Source organism: Hydra vulgaris, chromosome 09 (assembly GCF_038396675.1).
Source record: "Hydra vulgaris chromosome 09, alternate assembly HydraT2T_AEP".
In the NCBI taxonomy this organism is placed as follows: domain Eukaryota; kingdom Metazoa; phylum Cnidaria; class Hydrozoa; order Anthoathecata; family Hydridae; genus Hydra; species Hydra vulgaris.
This window is the reverse complement of record NC_088928.1, coordinates 39,908,085-39,935,178: the sequence shown is the minus strand read 5'-3', so window position 1 is coordinate 39,935,178 and position 27,094 is coordinate 39,908,085. Positions and strand designations below refer to the sequence as shown.

General features: G+C 28.4%; 1 protein-coding gene across 1 annotated transcript in view; it reads right to left on the bottom strand.

Moving 5' to 3' along the window:
- LOC100205884 (HEAT repeat-containing protein 5B) overlaps nucleotides 1-27,094 on the bottom strand; it is a 143,078-nt gene that overhangs the window by 98,093 nt on the left and 17,891 nt on the right. The window contains exons 2-5 of the mRNA XM_065805682.1: nucleotides 23,217-23,431; nucleotides 15,274-15,322; nucleotides 8,475-8,534; nucleotides 7,588-7,737 (exon numbers count right to left, since the gene is read on the bottom strand). Of these exons, the coding sequence (XP_065661754.1) occupies nucleotides 7,588-7,737; nucleotides 8,475-8,534; nucleotides 15,274-15,322; nucleotides 23,217-23,431 (474 nt within the window). The remainder of the gene's footprint in view (nucleotides 1-7,587; nucleotides 7,738-8,474; nucleotides 8,535-15,273; nucleotides 15,323-23,216; nucleotides 23,432-27,094) is intronic.

Here is a 27,094-nt window from a genome sequence, read left to right as displayed (position 1 = left end):
ACTCCATTCTACCACCTGGCAGTATTAATTAGCTAACAATTGCATCACAATTGTTTCTAAATTTATAAAAATATAAAATTGTAATCAATTTAACAAACACTTAAATCTTTTTAAATCTTTTGACATTATGAACCTGGTTAAAAAACATCTTAATACCTTCAACAATTATCTACCGCGAAGGTGTAACCTGTTTAAAAACATCTTAATACTTTCAACAACTATCAACTGGTGAGGAATAATAAATCCAAAGGTACTGTTTTATATTAGACAACTTTCATTTTAAGAAAAACATTTCTTCATTGGTAATTTTCCATCCAAATGTGGGCAGCTATCTCTTTCCCTCCCACCCTCCCAAGTTGCTGCATGTTATCAAAGATTGACTTCAACATATTTAATAAACTATAAATATCAAAACCCCGCTCCCATCGCATTGATCAATTAATTTAAATTGACCACAAGTTGCAGTAGCGGTTTGTGGTCAAAATAAATAAACTACAATAAAATAAATAATAATAATAAAAATAAATAAACTACAAAAAGCCATTTTCATTGAAATTTAGAAAATTTAATGACAGTTTCAACATGATGAATTGGCAAGATTTTAATTATAGAAGATTAATAGTATAGTAGATAGCAAGGCTGAAATTATTTTGAAGAGTCTTAATATATCAGATGAGAATAAAAGAGATTTTATGAATAATCTTAGAAGGAAATGAAAAGAGAAAAACAGAACTAAGGCACGGTTTGAGGCTAAGTACCAGGACTGATTTGATGGCGATGTCAAGCCAGTAGAGAGTATTCAACCTGCACTAAACGTCCACTTCCACCTGTTATATATGTATATAATAATCATTTAGTTAAATGTATTCTATGCAAATATAATGTTGTAAACACCAGTATTTAAATATTATCTTTATTACATCAATATTTTAATGTTTACAGTTCTCTTCAACACGAATTGGTTGGAAGTTGTATGAAACTATGCATCTCAAGAGTATTATATATTGTAGAAAAAAGAGAAAATACTCATAAAATTGAATTTCACCTAGTAAGCACAGTTTTTTTTTTGTTGTTGAATTAATTAAAATTTTAGTCTCAATATCAAGGAACATGCTTCATTTTAGTAAGCTTAACAAACAAAAATAACCTTGTTTTTTATAACTTTTTTCTTAACTTTAAATATGACAGTTAAAGTATTACAAAATATAACAAAAGTTACCATAAAAGGCTCAAGATCTTTTTCGCCCACATTTCCCCACTATGGGAATAACTTTTTTACAATGTCTCTATATTGTAGGTTTCTTGTTAAAATATCTTATGCAAAGTTGCGCAAATTTAAATTTAGCAGGTTTTAAACATACAACTCTATTTTTTGTTAAATTGTTAGAAAATAATTTGAAGTTGTAATTGCAATCAATTATTTAGAGTTATCAACACTTTATTTATACTTAACAACAATGTGCTTTGAACAAGTGAAAAAGTCATTTTCAAAAGTGTTTCTACTAAAGACAATCATCTGATATTTTAACTTAAATTAGTTGTCTATGGAAGACCACCAGGTGCAAACTCCTGGTACCATTCCCAAGCTTCTGAAAAAACAAAGATGAGAAGAGCAGAAAAACAAACACTGCTGTCAAAAGAGAGGAACTGTTTTACTCAATTATTTTGAAACTAAAAAATGAAGAAAGGTTCAGCAATGCTAAGGTGCATTAACATCTATATTATAGCAATTTTTAATTCATTTTATTTATTATAAAAAAAATCTCCAAAATACAACGGGTTATAAATTTTCTTAGTGGATTGTATTCACTCTTCAAATTTATATTTTTACCCTGAAGGTTATCAAGCAAATATTAAAATCAGAGAAAGATAGCGCAGTTAATTCAAGAACAATGTATACTGGAGAGGAAGCGTTAGCTTGGATTTTGGACTACTGACTTAGTAAAACAAATGATTAAACAACTCGTATTGGAGTAGTTTCTAAAGAAAACAAATTGTATCTAACTTATAATGAAGTAAGGGAAGAAAAAAGATTTATGCATACCTCATTGTGGAATACAAACTACTGATTATTCAGCCTCAGTTGATTTACAGACCTTATTGACCATACTTCATACAGGTTTTTAAAAATACTCAATGAATCTGTAAAGGCTCCTGAGAAATCCATTTTTGTCTTTATACACAAAGTATGATTTGATGGTTTAACTGGTCAATCATTATACAAACAAAGTACAGAAGACGAGATAGATATCAGTTATCTAGAGGAACAATCTTTATTTCTATCTTGCACCATTTCAATTAAACTTTATATTAAAGAATCTGGCTAATCACTATGGACTAATGAAAAACTATCCTCTACACTTTACTGCTGTCCAGTACGATTTCAATATATAAAAGAAAGTGCTGAGGTTAATACACAAAAATATATTTCCTTCAAGAGCAGTAATATGAAACCAACAGTCTTCAATTCTTTTATTATCAAACATAAGTTAGAATGCACAACGATTGATGGAGAAGTAGCTACTACAGTTTCGCCTTTAAGTAATTCTTTTTAAGTATGTAGTATTTGTGGACTGACCCCTTCAAACATGAACAATCTAAATGTTTCTTTTTCAAAAATCTTTAATACAGTTTCCACTGAGCTTGGATTGAGCACATTACATGTATGGATTAGGTGCTTTGGATGCTGCCTTCATGTAAGTTATTGAATATTAGGAAAATGGCAAGTTAGGGAAGAGAATGCTAAAGAAATTTTTATACAAAAAAAGATTATTGTTCAACAAAAGATGAAAGATCACTTAGGTTTAATTGTAGATGTACCAAAAAGCAGCGGTTCAGGTACAACAAATGATGGAAAAATGGCACAAAAAGTATTCCAAAACTATAAGGTGTCTGCTGAAATACTTGGCTTAGACAAAAATCTCATGAAATATTTCTATGTAGTTCTTTGTGTTTCATCATGCAAACATCAAATTAACGCTGATAAACTTGAAAGATATGCCAAAAAAACAGCAGAGCTCTTTGTTTCTCTGTACCCATGGTTGCTAATGTCTTAAATTGTACATAAAATTCTAATTCATATTTCTCAAGTTGTAAGAGATAAGCACGAGTACCAGGAGGTCTTATTTCTAAGGAAGCTCAGGAATGTCAAAATAAAGACATTAAAAATTATAGAGAAAATATTCAAGAAAAGTTACTAATGAAGATGTTATGCAAAAGATTTTTGTGCAGTTCAAATCCACTCATTAGCTCTCTAAAAAGGAGCTCGAGATATATTAAAGAACTTGAGCTTAACAAAGATTGTATTTAAATAATAATTTTCATTTACTCAACTAGATCATTTATTTATTAGTCATAAAGGAAATATTGTAATAGCAGAGCTAATCAAGACAAGTTCCCTTTTTACCGAAGTACTACTCATACACTGAGTAGGCGGAGCCAGGATTTGAACTTGCAATCCAGCTGGTACGACAAAAATTATTTCAAACTTTTTAGCAGCCCATCTGAGCCATCCCAGCTCAACTTTTTTGCATATTTTTACTCTAATTTCTGATAAAACATCTAATAAATAAATGTTTCCTTGTTTATAAAAAGGTCTAAAATGTAACAAACATTTTAATTAATTGATTCTGGGAAAAACAACCAAAAGTTATCTAAAATCCCTATACACCCTTTTCTATTAGGGTGTTTAGGGCGCCTGGATCTGCAAATAAACAATTATTTAAAAAAAAAAAGATCTTCATGATGAATAGAGTCACTGATAAAAGTTTCAATCTAAAAACTTTAAAAATAAAGAAGTTATGATTTTATGAGTTATTATTTTTTGTCCATTTGATATCGATCTAGGCCCAGTGAGGCGCCATAATGTCAAACTAGGCCCATTGTGAGGCACCAAGGCTTCGAAGGTGCCAAGTTTTTATTGAATACTTATTTTTTTCTTGATAGTATAAAGATATATAAATTTATAAGAATATTTATATAAAAATCTACATACTTATTTTATGTAAGAATAAGTTTATGTTAATTTATAATAAAAGCAATAATAACTCAAAGATTTATTATAGTTTTTATTATATATTTTCTAAAATTTATTTGGTGTAAACTTTAAAAATGTTTAAATTCAAATCATGCATGTGCATTTTTCGGCTAGAAGTTTTGTTTTTGAAAAGTAGGGGAAGTTTGTGTACCTAGGGCTACCCCACTCAATTTGAAAACTATAAAGTTCTATGTTATGCTTCTCAGTCATGTGATTAGTTATAAGAAGTTAAATTTTTTAATCCTATTTTGATTCTCACAGAGCGTTGCTATGGCAAGCTATAATTGGAAAATGCTTTTTGATAGTCTAAAATAAATTTTTGTTGCTAGTATCTTAGATTGTTTTACAATCTTGGAGGAAATGTTTTTCTATAAGTTCTTTTATATTATATTGCTTGTTAATTGAGTACTAAATGTGATGTTCATTTATAAGTTTTACTAAATGTGATGTTCATTTATAAGAAAGTACTAAATGTGATGTTCATTTATAAGTTTTACTAAATGTGATGTTCAAAAGTTTTCTCTCAATCCGGGTTAGTTAATAGATGACATGATTTTTAAATTTTGATTGGTGCAGAATTTTTTTTTTCTCGCGATTGTTGTATTTTGTCAATTTTTGTTCAGAACTATTAGTCAATTTTGCTATTTTTTAAGTGTTACAATCAAGTAACACTAGATAATTTTGTTGAAAACAGTCTAAAATTGAATAACTTTTAAATTAAATTTAGGTGTCTATCCTTGTTTCAATTTATTATGGAGTTGTTAATAATTTTCAGAGAACAGCCCATGGTACAATAGCTAGTGGCCTTAAGTACAATTAAAAAATAGCTTATTGTACCTAGGGCTACTATATTTTAAACCCTTTTACATGACAGACTTTTATCATTTAAGTCATTATACCTAATTAATACAAAGTAATTAATATAGAGATGCGATCATATCAGTTTTACCATTTTCAGACAAGTCTTAAGTTCTTGAATTTGGGCATTTAAAAACTCCGGCACCTAGATACCCAAATTTAGTTACACAAACTTCTCTACTATTTTCAAGATAAATTACTTGTAACCTTTTTTCACAAAATTTGTATTGAAATACATTACAAAAATTAAAAAATTTTTTATTAGGCTGTTAAAATATTTTTTTCATCCATCTTTGGAATGAGTATTAAAATAGTGTATACAGATATCAAGTGCCATCTGCTGCTATGATGAATCTCAAGATAGATGAGAGATTAGAAGGTGCACAGCTACTGCAGGATATAGTCAGTAGTAAAGAAGATGAAATAGTACAGCAGGGTGGTTGTTATAGCAATAATGAAGCACTTGCTCTGTTATTACAATGCAAATTAACCAAAAATGATTATCAAACATTGCACAATTGAGCCAAGGAAAGAGAATACAACCAAATGTATCGCTTATATAATTTTGTGCAAGAGGAAATAGAAAACTGCATCTCTGCCTCTAGAATACAAGTAGAGGACTAGTCAGCTGAGGTAGGATTTCAAGATATATTAAACCATACAACAAAAAGGATAATGGAAATTGCCATTCAACTCACACTTGTTGAAAATATTTTTATTGAACATCAACTAGAAATGTTGGATGAGAAAGTAGCAACAGCCCTCAGTGATGTAACTGATTCAACTATTTTTTCTATTTGTGGGGCAACTCCAAATACAATGAATTATCTAGATACTATTTATGAGAAAAGCAACACACTTAGTAAATCTAGCTTTTCCTATGGAATATCTACTCTTCATGCATAGATCAGATGTATGGAGTGTTTTCTCCACATCTCATACAGAACAGGTATTGAGAAATGCTAAATTAGGGGAGATAAAAACAAATTGAAGATGAAGGAGAAGAAAATGTTGGTTCAGCGAGGATTAAAGGAGAAGACTGGTTTGGTAGTGGATGTTCCTAGATCTGGAACATGCAATGATGGCAATACTGCAAGATAATTTTTCAGGGTATTGTTTTTTTTTTAAATTAACCTTTATTTATGATTTTTATAATTTAAGTTAAAATATAAATGTGCTATAAAATATTTATAAATAAAAATGTTTGGAGGATTATTTTGTTTCTGCTGAAGTATTGAATATTGACAGGGAAATAACCAAGCATTTGTGCATCATACTATGTACTGTCTTCTGTATAGAAGAAGTAAACCCTGAGGCTCTGAAGATCTATTGCAAGGAGACAGCCCAACATTTTTTCATCTATACCCTTGGTATTATATGATGCAGGGTTTAAACAAACTATTTACAATACACTCTCACTAGGTAAACAGTACACTCTCTCAAGATAGTTGCAACAAATTTTACCTATTGGTATGCTTTATGAAGAAGCACAGGAAAGCAGAAACAAAGATTTAAAAAACTTCAGAGAATTCTTTACACTTAAAGTTTTTAAAAAAAACAACAACCTGGATTTAATGAGAAGGCTACTGTGTAGTTCAGATCCAGTTATCAGTTGGCTACAGAGCAGAAAGAAAGTAGAATTGCTTCTTCCCGAAGAAAACTGTAACTTATATGAACCTGTTTTGTTTCTTCCAAAGAAAACTTGTAACTTGTATGAACCTGTTTTGTTTCTTTATTTCACACTTCAAAGAATTTTTCTTGATAAAATGTAATTTGATCCTTAAAAACAATCTAGTCCTAATGGCGCAAAATGTACTTATTGGTGTTACAGATTTAACATATTCTGACATAGCGCAAACTCCAAACTTAAGTTTATGTTAATGTCAAATGATAACACCTTGTAAAAAATTTCACTAATTAGTGTCCGGAAATATTATGATTGGAGCCTGGGGACAAAAATATTAGGAAAAGTTATTCACTTACCTTAAAAGTGAGGGCAATGAATTAATGAATAAATTTGTTAACTGTTTATACTAAACTCAACTTTGATAGCAGGTTTTAAATTTCATGGAATATTCTTTTAGATTTTAAAAGCAAAAATTAAATAAAGTTTCAACCCTCCCCAAAATGAGAGGGATGTAAATTTTAAATGGACAAACCCTGACTTGCTAAAGTAGTTAAATTTAGTATAAAATTGTAAAAAAAATTAAATCATCTTATTGCTCTCACTTTTGGGGTATTTTTGTTCCTAAACTGGAATCACAAAGATTTTTAGTAAAATGATTTGACATAAACATACTTAAGTTTGGAGTTTGCACATGTCTGAAAAACATATGTAATCTGCAACACCAAAATATCTGAAATGCCCCAATGTGCAGTGCATCGTTCAGAGTGGTCAAAACTCAATTTCTATGTCAGAAATAGATTCCCTGACCCCAAAAATATATGATTAGATGTATAATATGATTATATTTTGATATTTTCTATTTTGGTAATTTTTGTTATATTCTAGCCCACTGTGCAATGCCTTAACTATCAACATCTTCAAAGTAAAACTAGACCACCATTTAAAATGGTTACAGCAACACATTTTCTGTGTCAAAAATTTTTTTTCAATTATTGTACAATTACTGACTATAACATTAAAATGCTTTACTCAATAAGTAACTAAATAAAATTACAGCAGAAATTACCTTTGCTCCTGCCCAACGCACTGGCAAACATTTATCAACAAGTGTGGCTTTGCAAGCTTTACAAATGTCTTTATGGCCATCTTTTGAAGCACTACCCATTCCATGTAACATGTTTTCAAAACACAGTAGAATTTCACATTTGGCATGTGACTTTTGAAAAAAAAAAAAAAAAAAAAAAAATTAAATAAACAAATTAATTGATTGATGACAAAAAATGACAAAACATTAAACTGTGGTAAGTTAAAATAAATTTAAGTATATTATTAATAAAAGAAGGACTCTTCTATATCTAATTGTAATACATCAATACATCACTATATATTAGTGAGTGGAATATATTACACTTTAAAAATTGGACACTCAAATGTTTCATTTATTTACAAAATATTTATACAAAAAGATGGGAGACTATAATCATATTTGCAATATTAATTAATACTATTAAAACTACTGATTTTTTTTTTTCAATGCTAATTATCTCCTCAAGTCGAGGTTGCTACTTTTTTTTTCAAACTGTTAAACTTGATTTGCACTCAAAAAATTTTCTCTATTGCTCTTTGCAGAAACTCATTTCTTTATTACACCATGTTACAGTTTTCAAAAAAAAATTTATATTCTCCATATAATGTTCACAAGTTTAATGTACTAACCACTTTTTTTTATTCTATATATAATGTTAAATAACTTTCACGTACTAACTACTTTATTGTACAAAATTTTGTACAATAGAGTACAAAATAGAGAACAAATAATGCTAAGGATGTGTTTTTGTTGTGCTTGTGATCTTAAATATAATTGGTTTAATAAAAATAAAAAAAACACAAAAAAAAAACAAAATTAAAAAATTAAAAACAGATCTGCATTTAAAACAATTTAGGATTGCATACCTCTGCTTTGTATATAAGCTTAAGCAACACTTGTAAAGCTGCATCGAAAAGTGCCCCTACCTAAACAATATAAATAAACTTTAAAAAAATTGGTTTAAATAAATTTAAATTAGAACAAAAAGTAGTGTAATAATTGGTTTTAATTATTATTATAAGACAATAATTGAGAAGAAACTTAGCTTGGGTTGATACTTTCTTAACAACCTCCTGTTAACAATATAATATAACCGTAACAAAAAACTTTTCTACAAATTCTAAAAATCAAAAATTCCAGATAAACTGGTAATAACAAAAAACCATAATAAATCATAACACTTTTTACATGCACCCCTAGGTTGACTTGGTCAACTAATAATATAAATCTTTTTTCAACGCCGCAAATTTTCACTTGCGCTCGCTGTCAGCTGCTTACTAACTGACCTGCACGTTTCATCGGTAGCAATCACACCTGGTTCATCTTCGATTACTTTACTATTTTTATTTTCGATCATTTCGTTTGGCTTGTTATTGCTAATTTCGAAAGGTATTAATTTTTGAATAGGTCGAAAACAGGTTGTTCGAATTCCTTCTTTGGATAAAATTTGTAGATGTGCTCCTCACACTTTTCCATCAGTTCCTCTAATAAGTTTCAAAACTTTTCCCATACGCCATTGACTTCTAGGGATCTTGGTATCATCTCGTATAAGAACTACATCATTCACTACTAGTTGCTTGGTATATGAAGTTTTATCTTTAACATATAAATGTTGTTGTTTAAGTTCATTAAGATACGAAGTTGCAAATCTTTTCCAAAAATTAAAAATTGCTGTTTTTAAAAATACTGTTCTTTTTGAAACATCTTCAGGTAGTATTTAAATTTCATTCAATTTATTATGAATATTTCATCCAAACATTAACTGGTATGGTGTTAAAGCTTCTTAAGTACCATCCTCACTTATGTAATACAAAGAACAACTGTTTATCACAGATTCAATTTCACATAGTATTGTTTCTAATTCTTTGTAAGATAGAAGAGCCTTTCCAATCGTTTTCTTCAACGTAATTTTAACAGATCTAACTAAAGGCTCGTAAAACCCACCCCACCAGAGGGAAGCTGGTAGAATAAACTTCTGTTTCACATCTATTTAAAAGTTTTAAAATTATCAAAAATAATAAGTTCAGGATAACCTCTTCGTGCTGCAAAATGCATAAAAGCTCTAATGAAGGTTTGAATTTTCATGTCAGGTGTGAGTTCAAGATGGATTGCTCAACTAGACGCGCAAGCCAATAGCAAAGCATAGACCTTACAGACAGCGTTCTTAATAATTGTTTTAACAAATAATGGTCTCACGTAATCCAAACCAGTTGACTGAAACGAATATAAATTATTAACTCGAAAATCAGGTAAATCTGGGCTGCTAGGTGGTAACAATGTTCTTCCTTGGAATTTCTTGCATGTTACACATTGTCTAATAATACTTTTTATTGATTATCATCCTTTTATTATCAAGAATTAGGAAGGTACTTTATTCAGTGTCCATTCGATTCCATGATGCAAAACTTTTTCATGACAGTTACGAATGAGTAACATCTTGAACCAACTTTCTTTGCCTTGTAATATTAAAGGGTGTTTTGCTGTAAAGTTCAAGTTAGCATTTTTAATCTTCCTCGTAATCGTAATAGTTTATCTTCATCATTGAATAACTTAAGTGAACTTCTTAACTTAGCAAATCTTTTGTCGTTTCATAAAATTCTTTGTTCTTCTTTAATCCATTCATTGAGTGCATATTTGTACTCGTCTGAGGTCAAAATTACTTGCTTGTTTAATGGTAGCTTTTTCATTGTTTTTACCAAATTGTTAATAAATCGAAAAACATATGCAGTAGTTATAATTAATTTTTCAAATGAACTAAATCTATCTGCATCAATAACACTACTCAAACCTAGTGATGATTCCAAAACAACATTACAAACAACTATATTTCCCCCTTGTTTACATTCAAACATAATATCAACATTTAACTCGTTATCAACAGTAAATTCTTTAATATTTTTATTCATATTTAACAAAATGTCTGGTCTTTTTAACCAACATCCTAAATCAACAAAATTACTTATGCGAGTAGGAAAATCAGTTGGGTTTAATTCTCCGCTAATGTGATTCCATTTTTGTCTATCAACAATTTTTCTAATGGCATTCACTCTATTCTCTACCCATGGTTTCCATGTTCTCTCTTTTCCCTTAATCCAATACAATGCTACCTCTGAGTCACACCAATAAATTACATTATCAAATTTCACTCTTCCATTCAAAACTCTTAACACTTCTTCTATAAGTCTGCTCAGTAACACACAACCTAATAGCTCTAGTTTAGGTATACTTATTTCTTTTAAGGGAAAAACATGTGACTTTGAAACTAAAAACTTTCTATTCACTCCAAAACATGTTTCTATAACTAGATAAATAACGGCACAATAAATAAACTTAGAGCTGTGATGTGTAATGTCACAGAATCCATGTAATTGAACACTCTTACTATCTTCATTAACTCTCTCAAGCACAAATCTTGGAATTCTAACTGAACTTAACAACTCAAGGTCTTTTAAAAATTCTGTCCATGCTAATTCTATTCTTCCTCCTACTATTTCATCCCATTCACTCTTATCTTTACAAATCATCTGAAATATAGTTTTTACTCTTGAAGTTATCGGTGTTATGAAACCTAAGGGATCAAAGAAAGATGCAGCCATTTTTAAAATATTTATTTTAGTAGTTTTGATTGCTTTAGCTTTTTTAACAAAATCTTTAAATTCAAAAACAAATTCATCTTTCAATATGTCCCACTCAATTTCTAAAATCTTTATCAAATTATTGTTATTATATTTATTTTTCATAATTTCACTTTCAAAATATTTTAATTCATCAACTATTAAATTGCATTCTGGGTTTTCATTTTTAATTGTTTCCTTTTTATTAAAATAATTTTGCAATTCCTGATCATTTTTTACCCACTTTCTTAATTCAAACAGTGCATCTAAAAATATACTTTTGGGTTTTTTATAAAACATTTTTCCGTCTAAAACTGTTTCACAGCCAGAGGCTATGCCATCTACATAGAGATCATCTATTAACCTTTCAATAAAAATTTTATCATTTTTTATATACTTATTCAGATGGTGTTTTAAAGTGACATTTAAAAGAAAAGGACTGCTAGTTAAACCAAAAACAACTCTAAGAAATCTATATACAATTAATTTATCCTCCTTATCAGATGTTCTCTCATACCACAAGAATCTCAAGTAGTCTCTGTGTTTGTAAGAGATTTCAATGTTCAAGAATGCTTGTTTATGTCAGCAATTATTCCTATAGCATTGAACCTAAATTTTAGTAAAATATCAATTATTTTAGATAATAAATTTGGACCTGAATACAAGCAATCATTTAAAGACGGTCCCGTCGTAGAGCATGATGCAACGAAAACAGCTCTAATTAATTAATAATGTACACACCCTGGTTCTTCATATATATCATACTCACTAACTCTTTCTATTATGTTATTATTTTCATATTCTATGAAAATTTGATTATATTCAGCGACCAGTTTTTTTTTGTTTAACCTATTTCTTAAATTAGCTAGACGTTTTTTACAAATAATGTAGTTATCAGGTAGAAGGTCATGTTCAGTTTTGAAAGGTAACTTTGTTGTATATCATTCTCCATTATGTGTGATATCCCTTTCAAACTGATGCATAACACAACTCTCAGGAGATTCTATGGTCTCAACAGACCAAAATCTATTTAGGTCTTGCCTAAGCTTACCTATTTCACTCTCTACCTCACAGTGCATAGAAGGACTCATAAAATATGACTCTGTGGCCTTTTGAGTATTATTTTTCTGTAGGATAGGACCACTTAATACCCACCCTAAAACTGTATCACTAGCTACTAAACTACCCCTTGTACTTCTAATGATTCTTCCAGACATAAAACTTTGATAAAAATTTATACCTATTAAAATATCAACGTGAAAATTTAGAGACCCATCGTCATGATCAGCTAATGAAAGTTTAGCTATTTGTTTAAATTGACTACCAGCTAATGACACATTTTGCCTTTGAAGAGGGCTACAAATAATGGGCACACATAATGCTTCCATATAAACACTATGATCTGAATATTTATGTTTGACTTTAAGCTGAACGACATTTAACAATTTTAATGTTTTTTCATTATCCTTTCCAAATGTTTTAATTACAAACTTTTCTATTCTAATAATTACTCACAATGATTATGTATCAACAACAATAACAAATCTACTACTACTAATCAATCAACAAAGCAACAATGTTTTTCTTACCAACACTTGTTGAAACTATTCGAATCCTACACCAAATCAAATATAAACAAAACTTTTGTAAGTCGAATTGATTCTTTTTCTGAGTTCAATAAATAATAAATCTTTTTTCTTCGCAATATTCTTCGCTCAAATTTCTTCTTTTGCATAGGGCGCCATGTAATAATTGGTTTTAATAATAATTTTTTAAGACAATAATTGAGAAGAAACTTAGCTCGGGTTGATACTTTCTTAACAACCTCGTGTTAACGATATAATATAACCGTAACAAAAAACTTTTGAATTCTACAAATCAAGAATTCCAGATAAACCGGTAGTATAATAACAAAAAGCCGTAATAAATCATAACACTTTTTACAAGTAGTAAAGGGAAGTAGAGAAAGTTTAAAAAAAAACTCTAATAAAAGAATTTCATAGATATTACAACTTAAATTAACTATAATGTTTTATTTACTTTTTATTTGTATTAAATAATAAAATTTATAACAAAAGTGAGTAAATGAACTACTTTAAAGGATCCAGAAGTACTTTAACAGTGCCAGAAGAACATAAAGAAATTATGATCAAATGTTTTTTCTCTGGGTAATTAAATAATTTTCTTTGTAAATGTACAATGAATTATAGAAATAAACAGGATTTTATGTAACACATAGTTTTTAGCAATTGTATAACTGTTTTAAATATATACTAGGTATATATTCAACCTAGAGTAAACATTTTATTAAAAGGAATTCCACCTTAATACTTTATCTGTAATAAAGTAATACAAATTTTTCAACATTAATGCCAACATAATTTGTATAAGAAAAATCAAGTAATTAATAATAATAATTTTGCTAATTATTTATAATAGCATAATATATTAATTAAAATAAAATATATTAATTAAAATAAAATATATTAATTAAAATAAAATATATCAATTAAAATAAAATATATTAATTAAAATAAAATATATTAATTAAAATAAAATGTATTAACTAAAAATTAATTCATTAATGACAAGTAGAAATTTGTAAATATTGTTTAAAAAAAAAATATTTTTTACAATCATATATTTACAAATACATCATTGTATACCTAAAAAATATATTTTTCTGACTTCAATTATTTTAACTTATATCCTACATTTTTAATAAAACAGTTTTTATAAATGCAATAGTAGTTTAGTGGTAGAACTTTCATATGATTCTGAAAGAACTGTACTCAACCTGCTTTTGCGCAGTGTTCTTAAGTTTTTTTAGAGTTTTTTTAGTTTTCGAGTTGAGAGAGAGTTTCAAATAAAGTAAATAATAAAGAAATCAAAATAACAAAAAAATAATAAGACGAAGAAGCCTCTTTGACTGTAGTGAGCCTATGGAGCCTTGGGAGGCGGATTGAATTATAAAAAAATCTTGTGAGAAAACATAATTTTGCTGTGGAAAAATGAAGTTTCAAGCTACACATTTTCCAGGATTAATTTTCCTATTTATTTACTATTCCACTAGATACATAGAGTAAAAAGTGGAAATTCACCTTAAGTTCTTCTAAGAGTTAATGTTTATTTTGGGAACAAGGGAATTACACACTTGATTCATTTCTTCTACAAACAAGTTGTACATTTCTTGGACAGAAAATTATATATTAAAAATACTTATTTTATTTGTGGAGCTAAATGCAAACATAAAAACTGTAAATTTTTTTTGTTGTTGTTCCTTATTATATAGACATTTAGCTTATAGTTTGAAAAATTCAAAATGGTGGTTAATAAGAATTATCATTCATTATTATTAGTGAATGTGTATTAAACTTTTTTTTTAATTTATGTTTTGCTTAAACAAGAATAAATAAAGATTACTTTAATCAGATATCTTTATAAGATTTTTTTTTTAAATTCAAACAGATTTGTGAAGCTAACATAATTATTTTCAAACACTTGTGTTAAATGGTGTAAGAGTGAATGCTGCTTTCAAAAATTTAAAATTGCTATCTGTTACTCAATCATTAAACAAACACTAGTAGTCATTAAATCATTAAACTAAGTAATGCCAGTGCACATTTAAATTGTTTGACTTGCATACACCAGTATGTGTCAAACAATTTTAAACTGCCATTACTTAGTAATCTTTGGTTAAGCAATTAGAAAAATTATGTTTATGCATTTAGTTCACACAAACCTAATTCCAGTAAAAACTATTATTAAAAGTAAAAAATTTATGTAAAAAACAGGTAAACTTGTTAACTAAACTGATTTACATGTATTGTTTGTGTTTTTGTTTGTCTATTTTTTAATTGCTAGTTTGCACTTTAAATCTTACATACATTCTAGTTATTTTTTATAATGTTTGTGTTATGCTTGAATATTTATCCCATCTATATTCTAGACTTTCATTTAATGGTATTTATATCATTCCATTTAGATTCTAATTTCAACATCAATAAGCAAAAGCAAAACAAATAATTGAAATATTGTAACTAATAGTTACCATCCTTCCAAGTTTTCTATAAATGCTTCCCATGCAGCATATTGCAGTTCTACAAAATACACAAAGAAAGACAAAATAAATCAGTGAAGAATATTTTAAAAAATACATTATTTAATGAAATAAGTGATATACTCAGGGTCTTAGCAAGGAATAAACTTTAAACAGCGTTTTAGCAATACGGGGATTTTATAATGTTTATTTTACAATGGAATTAACAAATCATCAAACTTTTTCCTGACTGGCTGAATTAAAACTCATTTTTTGGGGTAGTCCAAACACCTTCCCCTTACACCCCACCCCCGTCTGCATTTCCATCTCTGGTTTTATCTCTTTTTTCTCTGTTTTACTGGGACTTAGCTTGTGCCCGCGCTTCCTTAAGTCAATTAATATGAACAATTTAATGGTACCACAAAAGTTAAATTCAGCAGGAATAATAGATTTTTATATATTTTATAATGGTAGAATTGTAATAAAGATTAGTTTTCAAACTTTTTTAATTCTAAGCAGTTGCATATTTCAATTCAAAGCACCTTCATATTTATTTCCTTTCCTTGTGAAGAAAAGTAAAATGGGAAAGACAAATTGTTTGCACACTTTTCCCCAATTTGACCGCCAGGATAAAAGTTGTGTCACTCAAACAAATTATGGTTTAATATAACACTTAGGACCATAGAAGTTGTTTCCAATTGTTTTTAAAATCAAAATGACCGTGGCACATAGCTTTTTTTAACTTTTCTTGGCTATTTTAAAGGACTAAAATAGTAGTCAGAAATAGGGGCTACTATGGTCTGCATAAGAGTGGGGGCAATCAACCAGTAGAGAAATTTAAGGAAAAATCAACTATAGTTGGTTGCCTTATTTAACTATGCGTCAAAAGTGGGAGGAGCATAAGTCTACCATCATTTTTTGGCGCTGAAATCACAATTTTAAAAAAATATCAGCTTTTATTTCTTTTTTTTTTTTTCTTCTTCATTATTTTTATTGTCATATTTTTACCAAGTAATAACCAAACAATAAATATAAATATATAATATAATAATATAAACAATAAATATAATATATAAAAATTTAGTCAAACAATAAATATGAAGTTCTATTATTTCAATTGAAAAAGAAAAAATTTGTGTGTGTGTGTGTAATAAAACACACACACATTAGGTGTGTGTGTAATAAAATACACACACATTAGGTGTGTGTGTTTTATTACACACACACAGATTATTCTACTTCCTCCAAAATGTTTAACAGCTGCCAAAAGTTTGTCGCTATGCTCTGAATGTCCTTCACTTCTTTTATATCTAGTCCAGGTTGGTTTAAACTTGGTATGTATTGATTCACCACATTGTTCAGCATATCTTCCTAAACAGCATCTATGATACTTGACAAATGGAACTACATGGGACAAAATAATATGAATTTTCCAAGTCAAACTTAGTTTTTTACCAAAGATTAAACCTAGCTCTTGTGTAGAGATAAACGAGTTCTTTAACTTGGAGATTCTAGAAATTCCAGTTTCTAAAGTGTTACCACGCATCTTTAACAGATCTGAAGTTTTTAAGACATTCAACAAAGGGAGTGAGATGATAATGAGTATTTTTAATGGCAAACTCTAATTCATTAAGATTTTTAATGATAGCATTTGAGTTGTTGCCATCTCAACCTCTACCTTGGTAACTTCTTTGAAGAATATTTTTTGATTTCAACCACTCATTAAAACCAGGCCATAGATCTAATAAAAGAGTTCCTAGTAATGAAACAAATCCTATCATAAGGTGTAGTTCTGGTGGAGCGACAAGGTACTGTATTAAAGTTTTAGGATCTTCTTCTAAGTAGATAACTCTGGGATTTATTACATTCATACAATCTTTCATAAGGGCCTTGTTGAATCCAGTCTCAGCATATTTGGAGTACCAATAATCCAGGCTTTCAAGAGATCTTAATTTTCCTGACTCTGTTGTTGAGAGCCCCTCGCACCAAAGACATGCTCTCAAACCAGCATGAGATGATAAACCAAATACTGAATTAGCACATTTTAAATCAAAGGCTATATCGAATTGAACATTCTGCAAGTTTAGTTTTTCTAGAATAAGTCGTAAATTATAACTTGATTCTGGAACATTTTCTGTGATTACAAGTATCTGGTATCTTTGAACTCCACTGTTTAGAAACCTTCCAGAGTTTAGATTACTATCTTCAGGATCAAATATATTTACAATAACTTTCAAAAATGAACCCCCTGAGACTAAAGAAATACGTACAAGCGTACTAAATGGATCCATTTTCCACTGTTCAATTATTTTAAAATGATTCCCAAGAACTCAATCTAAGTAACAAATATTATTTTAAATACTTTTATTATTTTAAATACTTTTAAATACAGATAATTGTCTGATAAATCGCCTATCAGTTTTGTTTTCAGGCGTACCAACCTTTATAGTTAGTGGTTTTCCTCTTGTTGATATATAAAAGTTGATCCATATGCTATTTTTTCAGTTTCCATTTTTCTCTTAAGTATTCCTGCTGCAACTTGTTCAGCTTGAAGATAACCAAGATCAAAACCTAAACTTATAAGATTAGAAACAGCTGTTTCTTTCCCACACTGATGTGGTAACCCTGGTAACCCTGCTCCAATGCTAGAAAAACTGTCGGAACATAAAATCCTTTTAGTTTTGATTTCTGTTTCTGGTTCAGATTTATTTTGAACAATCATCTTGCCAGTCTTTTTCGCACAATCAATCTTGAAAATATAATTTATATAAATATTAATGCATTTGTTTAAACATATAATTTCAAAATTAACTTGTTAAACTAATTTGATGTTCCATTATTCTTAAAAACTAATACTATTCCAAAAAAAATTGTTATAAATATATATTTAATTTAAAAGAATAGAAACAGAATAAAAATTCGAAGATTAATTATTAGTATTACAAATATACCTCCATGGCATAACTTTATTTTTAAAAAAAATTAAATAAATATTATCTTTACCTTGGATATCTTTTCTCTCCAAGCCATTCTTGGATTTTTTCTAGTCTTGAGCAAATACAGATTTCTACGACAACTTGAACATATATTTGTTGGAAAATCTTCTATTAGTTTCGAATATCCATGAAACACGTATAATTTCATCAACTCTTCCACTGTGCTGTTTACATATTGTAGAGATTTTGAATTTATTCCAAATTGCTCCCAACAACAATAACAAACTTGTTGAAGACACACTGATGAAGTTGACATTATTATAAATATATAAAGTAGATATTTTTTTATATCTAAAGATTCATTTTCTATCAAATAAGGATAGCATTTTATATATAAATAATAAGGAATATATAAAGATAACCATGCATTGCATATAATATATAGCATATGTATAATGTATTATATATACTAAAATAAGAAACATAATATAGTCAAATAAAAAACAAGTGATTTATAAAAATATTAAAAAATACATGAGATAATAAAAAAATAGAACTTTGCAGCAGCTTAAGAAAGATATCTTTCTCGATCTTTGATCTATTACATTTTTTGATCTTTTTTATCTTGGTTTTAATTAACATAAAGTGTAAATACTCTAACAAAAATCAACCTTTTTTCAGAACACTTTGTACAAAGTGGCGCAAAGTATTAATATTTTAAAATGGCGCAAATAATGAACTTCAAAAATGGCCAGAAATTGAGTGTAATTGTCATATATTTAAATTTATATTGAATTTTTTGTTTGTTTAATAGTCAAAATAATTTTTTTTTCTTACTTTTGTCATTAGATTTAAATAAAATCTTTCACGTTGTGTAAAAAATGAATTATTATATAAAAAAAAATTAAAACTTAAAAAAAAATTTAAAAATAGAAAAAATCACTTTAAAAAATTAAAAAAAGCCACGGTCATTTTGATTTAAAAAACAATTGGGAACAACTTCTATGGTTCTAAGTGTTATATTAAACCATAATTTGTTTGAATGACACAACTTTTATCCTGGCGGTCAAATTGGGGAACAGTGTGCAACTAAATGAGTTTTTGAACAAATGATTTTTAAATTTTGATTTAATTTAATTTCATAAGTTGCTTTTAAATAAATTTTGTTTATTTAAACTTATTAGCGGACAAAAAACAAAAACTTATCAGCTAAAGAGTATGGAATAAATATTTAAAAAAAAAAAATGTTCAAAATTGTTATCTTCATTCATTTTATTCTCAGAAAATAGTTCTACAACGTGTAAAAATGAATTTGCAAATCAAATGATAGCAAGCATAAACAAAACAAGTTTAGCTAGGATGATTCAAAAGTTTTCAATTTTTATAAAAACTTCCCATCCACAATAGCTAGCAAAAACTTTTTAGGTCTGTGTTTTAGGACTGTGTTTTAGGTCCGTGTTTTCTTCAAAATTACAAACATACTTTTGGATCACCCTAAAGTTGACAAACCTTTGTTGCCTTAAAGGAGAAAATATAGTGGACAAAAAAATTGAGATTTTAAAATTTACAAATAAATAGATTTAACAACATTTATATAATTTAAATTATATAAGTTTTTTAATATGATATACTTTAATTCTCAATGCTGAAAAAATGCTGTTTTGTAGGCAGTTGTTAGTCCTTGGCCTTGCCTTAATGCCAAAATTAAGACCTTGGCCTCAAAACTGTTGGCCTTGGTATTGGCCTTGAACTCTTTGGCCTTGGCCCTTTACCTTTTCTTATTGAATTCAGAACTTTTTTGTGTGTTGGCATTTAAAAAATTTACTCCAGTTGATTTTGTTTACAAGAGTTATTTTTGTTTACTTAAAAGCTTTAGAGCTTAATTTTATGTTTTATAATATGGTTTAAATTGCCATTTTTTACTAGCCACTTTAAAACAATAATCAATAACATGATTGGTTAACAGGAATTTATTACATCTACATATTAAGTCGCATTTTAACGCTTTTTATTAGTTATAACATTTCAAAATTTAAAAAAGATTTAAACACCCAAATTTTTCATAAAATTAAAAACAGTGTTTTAAAGGTTTTTTTTATTAAAATAGTTTTTATTATATTTAAATAGTTAGGTACTTTATTATAAAGTATTTATTTATACTTTTTTTTATTCAACTTATCTAAATCGGTTCATAAAAGTTGTTAGTAATATATTTTTAATAGTTTATTTCAATAATTTTATTTATAAAATCTAACTTTGAACCAATAAGCAATAGTTTAAATATCCTTCTTTGATAGTACGGTCACTGGACTATCAAAGATTTGCTCAAGAACAACACCAAAACTACTTTTACATCTACTAAAAATAGTGTTACGCCTCAGAATCAAAAGCCCTTTTCCAAAAAAAAAAGCCTTTTTGCAAATTATAAAAAAATCATGTTTTACAAACAAAATAACTTTGACAAACTATCTTGAACCAATAAATCACTAGAATTTAATCAAAAAGAGTTTTCATTAAAAAAACTGAAAACACAATGAAACAATATTCAAAAATTAAAAATATATAATATATATTTACACAGAATACTTATAAGATATATACACAGAAATATTTGTCAAATATATATTATATATTTGACAAGTATTTCTGTGTCCCTGCAACATCAACTTCTATCAAGCGTATGTTTTGTTGGAGTGGATTAATAATGCGCCCTCATAGAGGGCGCTCATATGTCTGATTTGTTGCTTAAAAGTTTGATGTTTCTTAAATGGAACAAAGACTTATAAGCTATATAATGATAGTTAATAGTTATGACATAGTTAATGCTAACAACTAATAACAACATTAAATTCAAATTAAAAGATGTTAATATTAGTTGTTAGCATTAAGCACAAAAATGCATAAAATTAAAGAATTAAAAGTTTTAATTCTTTATTACTATGTATTTTTGTTTTTGGCTTTCTCTAAATATATTTTCTTATTGACTACATTGAATTCTTGGCATAACATTGGTATAATTTAACATGTTATTTTATTGTCACAGCACTTGCTACATGCAGTTTTGTGAATAATTGGCCTTAAGTTAAGGCCAAAATTTAGGTCTTAGGCCTTGTCCTATACCTTGACCCTTGAAACTCTTGGCCTAGGTCTTGGTCTTGAAACTCTTGGCTTTGTCCTTGGCCTTGGTACATGTCTTGGATTTAGAACATGTGGCCAACAATTCTAGTTGTAACCTACAAACAGAGTTGTTAACAACTTTTTGTAAAGTGGTTATAAGCAAAGACCGAAAAAATGTTCTAGTAACAGCAACAATTCAAAACAGTCTTAAGCTTTCCTGATAGCAATTATCTAGATCTTCAAAATTGTTGGATTAAGTTAGTCAACCAAGCTGATTGATCTGACCCTCACAGAAAATCAGCAATATGTATCAATCATTTTGAGGACAAATATTTTAAAAAAGGTAAATGTTAAATTAAAAGTATAACATTGAACTTGAATCAGTGAATCAAATTTGGTGGTTAATCAAAAATTAAAAATTATTTATCATTAAAAGATTAACATAGGAGAAATATAAGGAAAGATTTTGTGTACTAAGAGTACAAGGTGGTGACAGCTCGATTGATATATGGGAAAACATTTCTCAAAAAGAATAAGATTTTTAAATATTTATACAGGTAGAACTAACCAGTATAATTAGAAAGAGACTTTAAAAAATAAACTTTTACCTACTGCAAGATCATTTTATGGAAGGCATAAAAATTGGATTGTTCAACAAGATGGCAAAACAACACATGCTGCCAACTTGGTGAAATAGTGGTTTTAAAGGCAACATATTACTCTTCTATCCTGGCCAGCATAATTACCCAATCTGAGTTCCATTGACAATATTTGGTCATGATTGGACCAGAAATTATCAAAAGAGAATGTGGAAACCATTCCACAATCAAAACTTGCACTGAAAAAAATTTGGAACGAAATTCCAAAGGAATTATGCATGAATTATACTAAGTAGGAGTTATGTAGGTATGATTGAATCTATGTCTAAATGTATTTGAGCCTGCATAAAAGTTTATGGCGGTCATGCAAGGTATTGAAATAAAGCAGGACCTTTTTTGCACAACTACTATATAAAGAAGAAAATGTTTTATCAAATATAAAATAGTTGCAACTTTAAATAGATGTCAACTAAGCATAAAGAGTTCTGTTAATATACCTTATACATGTAATAGAAGTAGCAAATTCTAGCGGTACTAAAACTAGATAGCTCTTTAGACAATGATAATACAATTTTCAAACATATCTTAATTGGAACCAAAATGAAAAGGTACAATAATAAGCTGTTATAGACATTTTGTTTGTCTCTATCAAATTTTTGAACTGGTTATTAAAAGTGTCTTTGAACCAAAAATCACTAACAGTCCAGATATTAAAAATGTCTATTGAAAATGTATTGATTTTGTTAGAAAGCATCTTTGAGATACTATTGTCAACAGGTCAGATACGTTGTTTTTTTTTACCTAAAAACAGCAAAAATCTATTTGTGTATAAAATTTAATTAGAATCTATTTTTTACCTAAAATTTTAATCTATTTTTTACCTAAAAAACAGCAAAAATCCATTTGTATATAAAATTTAATTAGAATTAATAGAACTATCTATTTCATTCTTGAAGGTAATAAACAAAAACTGGAAATCTTTATGATGTAATTTATGCCATGTCATCAAACATGATGGCATAGCATAAACTATTTAATTTTTGAAGAAGAAAAAATTCACATTATTTTAAATTTATGACAATACTTTTTTCAATGCATTTACTTTTCTGTGTAAATAAAAGTTAGCAGTTAGCTTATATGCATGTTTCTAATATTTATAAAATTATTTGACGCACTTGTAACCAATTCACACTTAGGTGTATTAATATTTAACTAAACTCCTACAACCAAACAGAAAATCTCATTTGCATCAAGCCATAACTTTGATTTAAAAATATTGTAACATTGAAATCAAAAAACTTACAACTTCACTGGAAGCTGGTTAGGTGAATCATCTCGACTTTTGATTAGGTCAATACATTTGCTTACACTGTCAAACAAACCCAATGTTGTTCCAGTATGATAAACAGTTGCAAAACATTTTGCTAATTGTGTTCTTGTTGTAGGGCTACAGTTAATTTCAACAATTTTATGAAGAGTAGTGATGATCTTTGGTTGTATACTTTTTAATTCACCTTGCTAAAAGTAAATATAGCACAATCCAAATACAATTTTAAAAAATGAATTCTCTTATTATGTAATCATTGGATATGTTGTTTTATTGCTGTTTTATACAGTTTAAAACATTAAAAACATAAAATGTGTTTTATACAGTTTATAACATTAAAAACATAAAATGTGTTTTATACAGTTTATAACATTAAAAACATAAAATGTGTTTTATACAGTTTATAACATTAAAAGCATAAAATGTGTTTTATACAGTTTATAACATTAAAAACATAAAATGTGTTTTATACAGTTTTTAACATTAAAAACATAAAATGTGTTTTATACAGTTTATAACATTAAAAACATAAAATGTGTTTTATACAGTTTATAACATTAAAAACGTAAAATGTGTTTAAAATAAAATGAAGTAAAGAAATACAACTATTTAAATTAATAAATGAGAATTGATGAAAATATTATCATCATATACAGTTGTAAAAAAATGAAATATTGCTTGATGTCATGACTCAGAAAAATCCTTTGGGGATATTATTGTACTATCATTGGTGGTTACTGGGATATAAGCCCCTAAATCTGGTTACACCGTCCGTGGAAGAAAATCCATTTTCAAATTTTGCATAAAATCGCATTAAATACATAGTTTATAAGCAGCTAACAAAGTTGGTTTCAAGAACTTTTATTCATCCCAAAAACACAACAAAAATATCTATGCAGTAAATTCACTGGTAAATAATAATTTTCTTCAATTCTAATTTCATTCTAAATCAAAGTTTCAATTCTAATTGTTTTTTCTTAAGAGAAATGTCTAAACTGATTTGTAATATTCCTAATTAATTTTTGTTGTTGTTGAAGTTTGTCATGCATCTTTGCAGCCTGTCTTCATACTCTGGGTGGTTGCTTGGTCTCTTGTACCTTTGCCAATGAGTACTGAAAAGATGATGGAGTGCTTCAGCTTTGATTCAGTCATTGCTTTGAATAAATTCCCAAAGAGCTATTGTGGCGTTGGATGAATTGAGGAACATGGTGGATGACAGAATGAACTTTTGATGAAATGTCACACCAACAGCATGGGTTTGCACTAGAATGTGCTTGTAGACCACAAATTATATTTATCAGCTTTATATCACAACAGAAAAAAAAAAGCGAAGTTCGTCATGGTTCAGCAGATCAAAAACTTGCTTGACATTGCTGTAGTTTACCCAAAGATTATCAGAATATGCAATCAGTAACTGACGCTTAACATTAGAATCTTTATCCAGAGAATTGGTGAGAAGTTGCTTTAGTAGCAGAGATGGTGAAGCTGAACCTTTTTCCGTTATTCCAAAGCTTACTTTTAGAAAACCACCATCATCCACTCCCAGTTTCACAATGTAGTCATCAGAGAGGTTTATAGTTTTAAAAACTAGCTGATAAAGAACTTTCAAGTATTTGCAATAAATAGCAAGTTTATCCACCTGATTTGTGCCCTTGTCAGTTTGCTTAACTGATCAAACTTGGAGAGAAAGTTGTTTTCAACAATCCAACCTGGAACAACTTGATTTAGTGTTAACATCAGATTTTTTGCACCAGAATTAGACAGCGTGTTGTGTTGTATTGCACATAAAGAAGACCTTTTACTGTTTGTTCTGGTCCTTCATTGAAAAGTCTTCTTGCTCTTGAAGATGAACCTTGAAAATAATTAAGAGAGATTTTACATTATTATGCCTTACATAGATTTAAAATATGAAGCTAAAACTTTAATTACCTAATACAATGTTACCTGAAAGAACTGGAATAGGGTAGCCTCCTATTTCCTTATTCCTATTCTACTAAGATGAACTGTTCCATGAGGTAAAGCTTTCTTGTTGACAATGACTGATGCTGCAACTCTTTAAGCTGCCACAGAGTCCTTTAAGTAGACTTCTGCTAAATTCTTTTGCAAGTTAGACCTTGAGCAATTGTGTGGAAGAATCTTGCTAAAAATTGAAAAGAATTGAGAACATCTTCTTTCAACTGAGTTCTGATTTGTATCAGGTTTCTGGGTTGCCAAGATTGGATGTGAAGAACTGTATTTTGCTTTACTAATTGAGCAAATTAAACAATTACAAACCGACTCTCTTGTAACAGGGTGGACTTAAGAGATAGTAGAGAAGTCAAACAGCCATGTTTGGGTTTTAAGCTTTCCCTCCTCAAGCCTCCAAAGGTTGGAGCGGCAACGCTCACAAATGCCAGTTAGGACTTTTGGATCATTTAAGTCAATTGTCTGCTTCAGATTTTGTTGCACTTTTTCTGTCAAGCTGGTTGAAAAGCGACTAGCCTTGCCAAGACACAAGAAGCAAACAATCCTCCTGTTCTCCTTGTGATTTTTTGCTTGATTTGGCTTTTTTGCTGTTTTGCCAAATCAGATGAAAAAAATGGATTGAACAACTAATGCTCAAGCTTTTTCACAGAATTTTATCATAATACTTTATAAAAAAGCAATTTTGATTTTTAAAATTTTTTTCGTACAGATAACTCATTTATTCTTTTTTAAACTAAAAAGATGCAACCAATTTTTTTTATTTTCTTCCTAAAACAACCTATTTAAAAGTTATAACAAATTAAGTTTTATTGCTCTAGAGTTAAATATATTGCAGTTTTTTTAATGCGATTATATGCAAATTTGAAAATTTTGGGACTTATATCCCAGTAACCACCAATGATAGTACAATAATATCCCTAAAGGATTTTTCTGGGTCATGACATCAAGCAATATTTCATTTTTTACAACAGTGTATAACTTTAACCTTCTTGTACATGTGCATTTTTAAAAATAATCAGTATCTATTCCTAGAACAATGTTTATAAGATGCATAGGTACGCATTATTTGCTTTTGTAACATAACATTTGCTCTACACTGAGTCATATGTGCATTGATGTTATGGGAATAAAGTTTACGTCGCGCAAATACTAGTGTAATTTTATTTATATTTACCAGTTTTTTTATGTATCTTTGCATGTTGTGAATCAAAAAGGTATGTATATATATAATGTATTAACTATTATTTAGTTAATTAATAAATTTATTTATATATGGATATTATTTCAAAATTTTTCTTGTAGATAAGATAAAAAGTCACATAATAAAACGCAACTTATGGAAGCAGAACTAGAAAATATTGTTCAGCATATGTTTGAAGAAGATGAAAGTAATGATGAAAATGTGGAAAGTGATACTGAGTTTAGTGAAGAGAATATAGATACAAATGATTTTGATAGTTTGTCAGAACAAAGTACTTCAGATGACTTAAGTGAACAAAATGAAGAAAACACTCTTTGTGACAATTTTTATATTGCAAAAGATAAGACAACCAAATGGTATATATTTGAAAATAAAAATGTTTCAAAAATTAAAAAAATTAATATAGTAAAAGAAGCCATTGGACTACGGCAATCTGCTAAAGATATCAGTAATGAATTAGAAGCTTTTTTGAAAATTATTGATATCAATCTCATGCAAATGTGAAGGAAATTAGGATAACTGACGGAACTGGAATAGAAATTTGTAGAGCAGTAATGAGTTACACGAATTTTTTATTTTTGACACGCTCTCTGAGGTTTGACGATAAAACCACAAGAGGAGAAATGCAAAAAGTAGATAAATTGGCTGCCATTCATACATTTCTTGATGCATTTGTACACAATAGTAA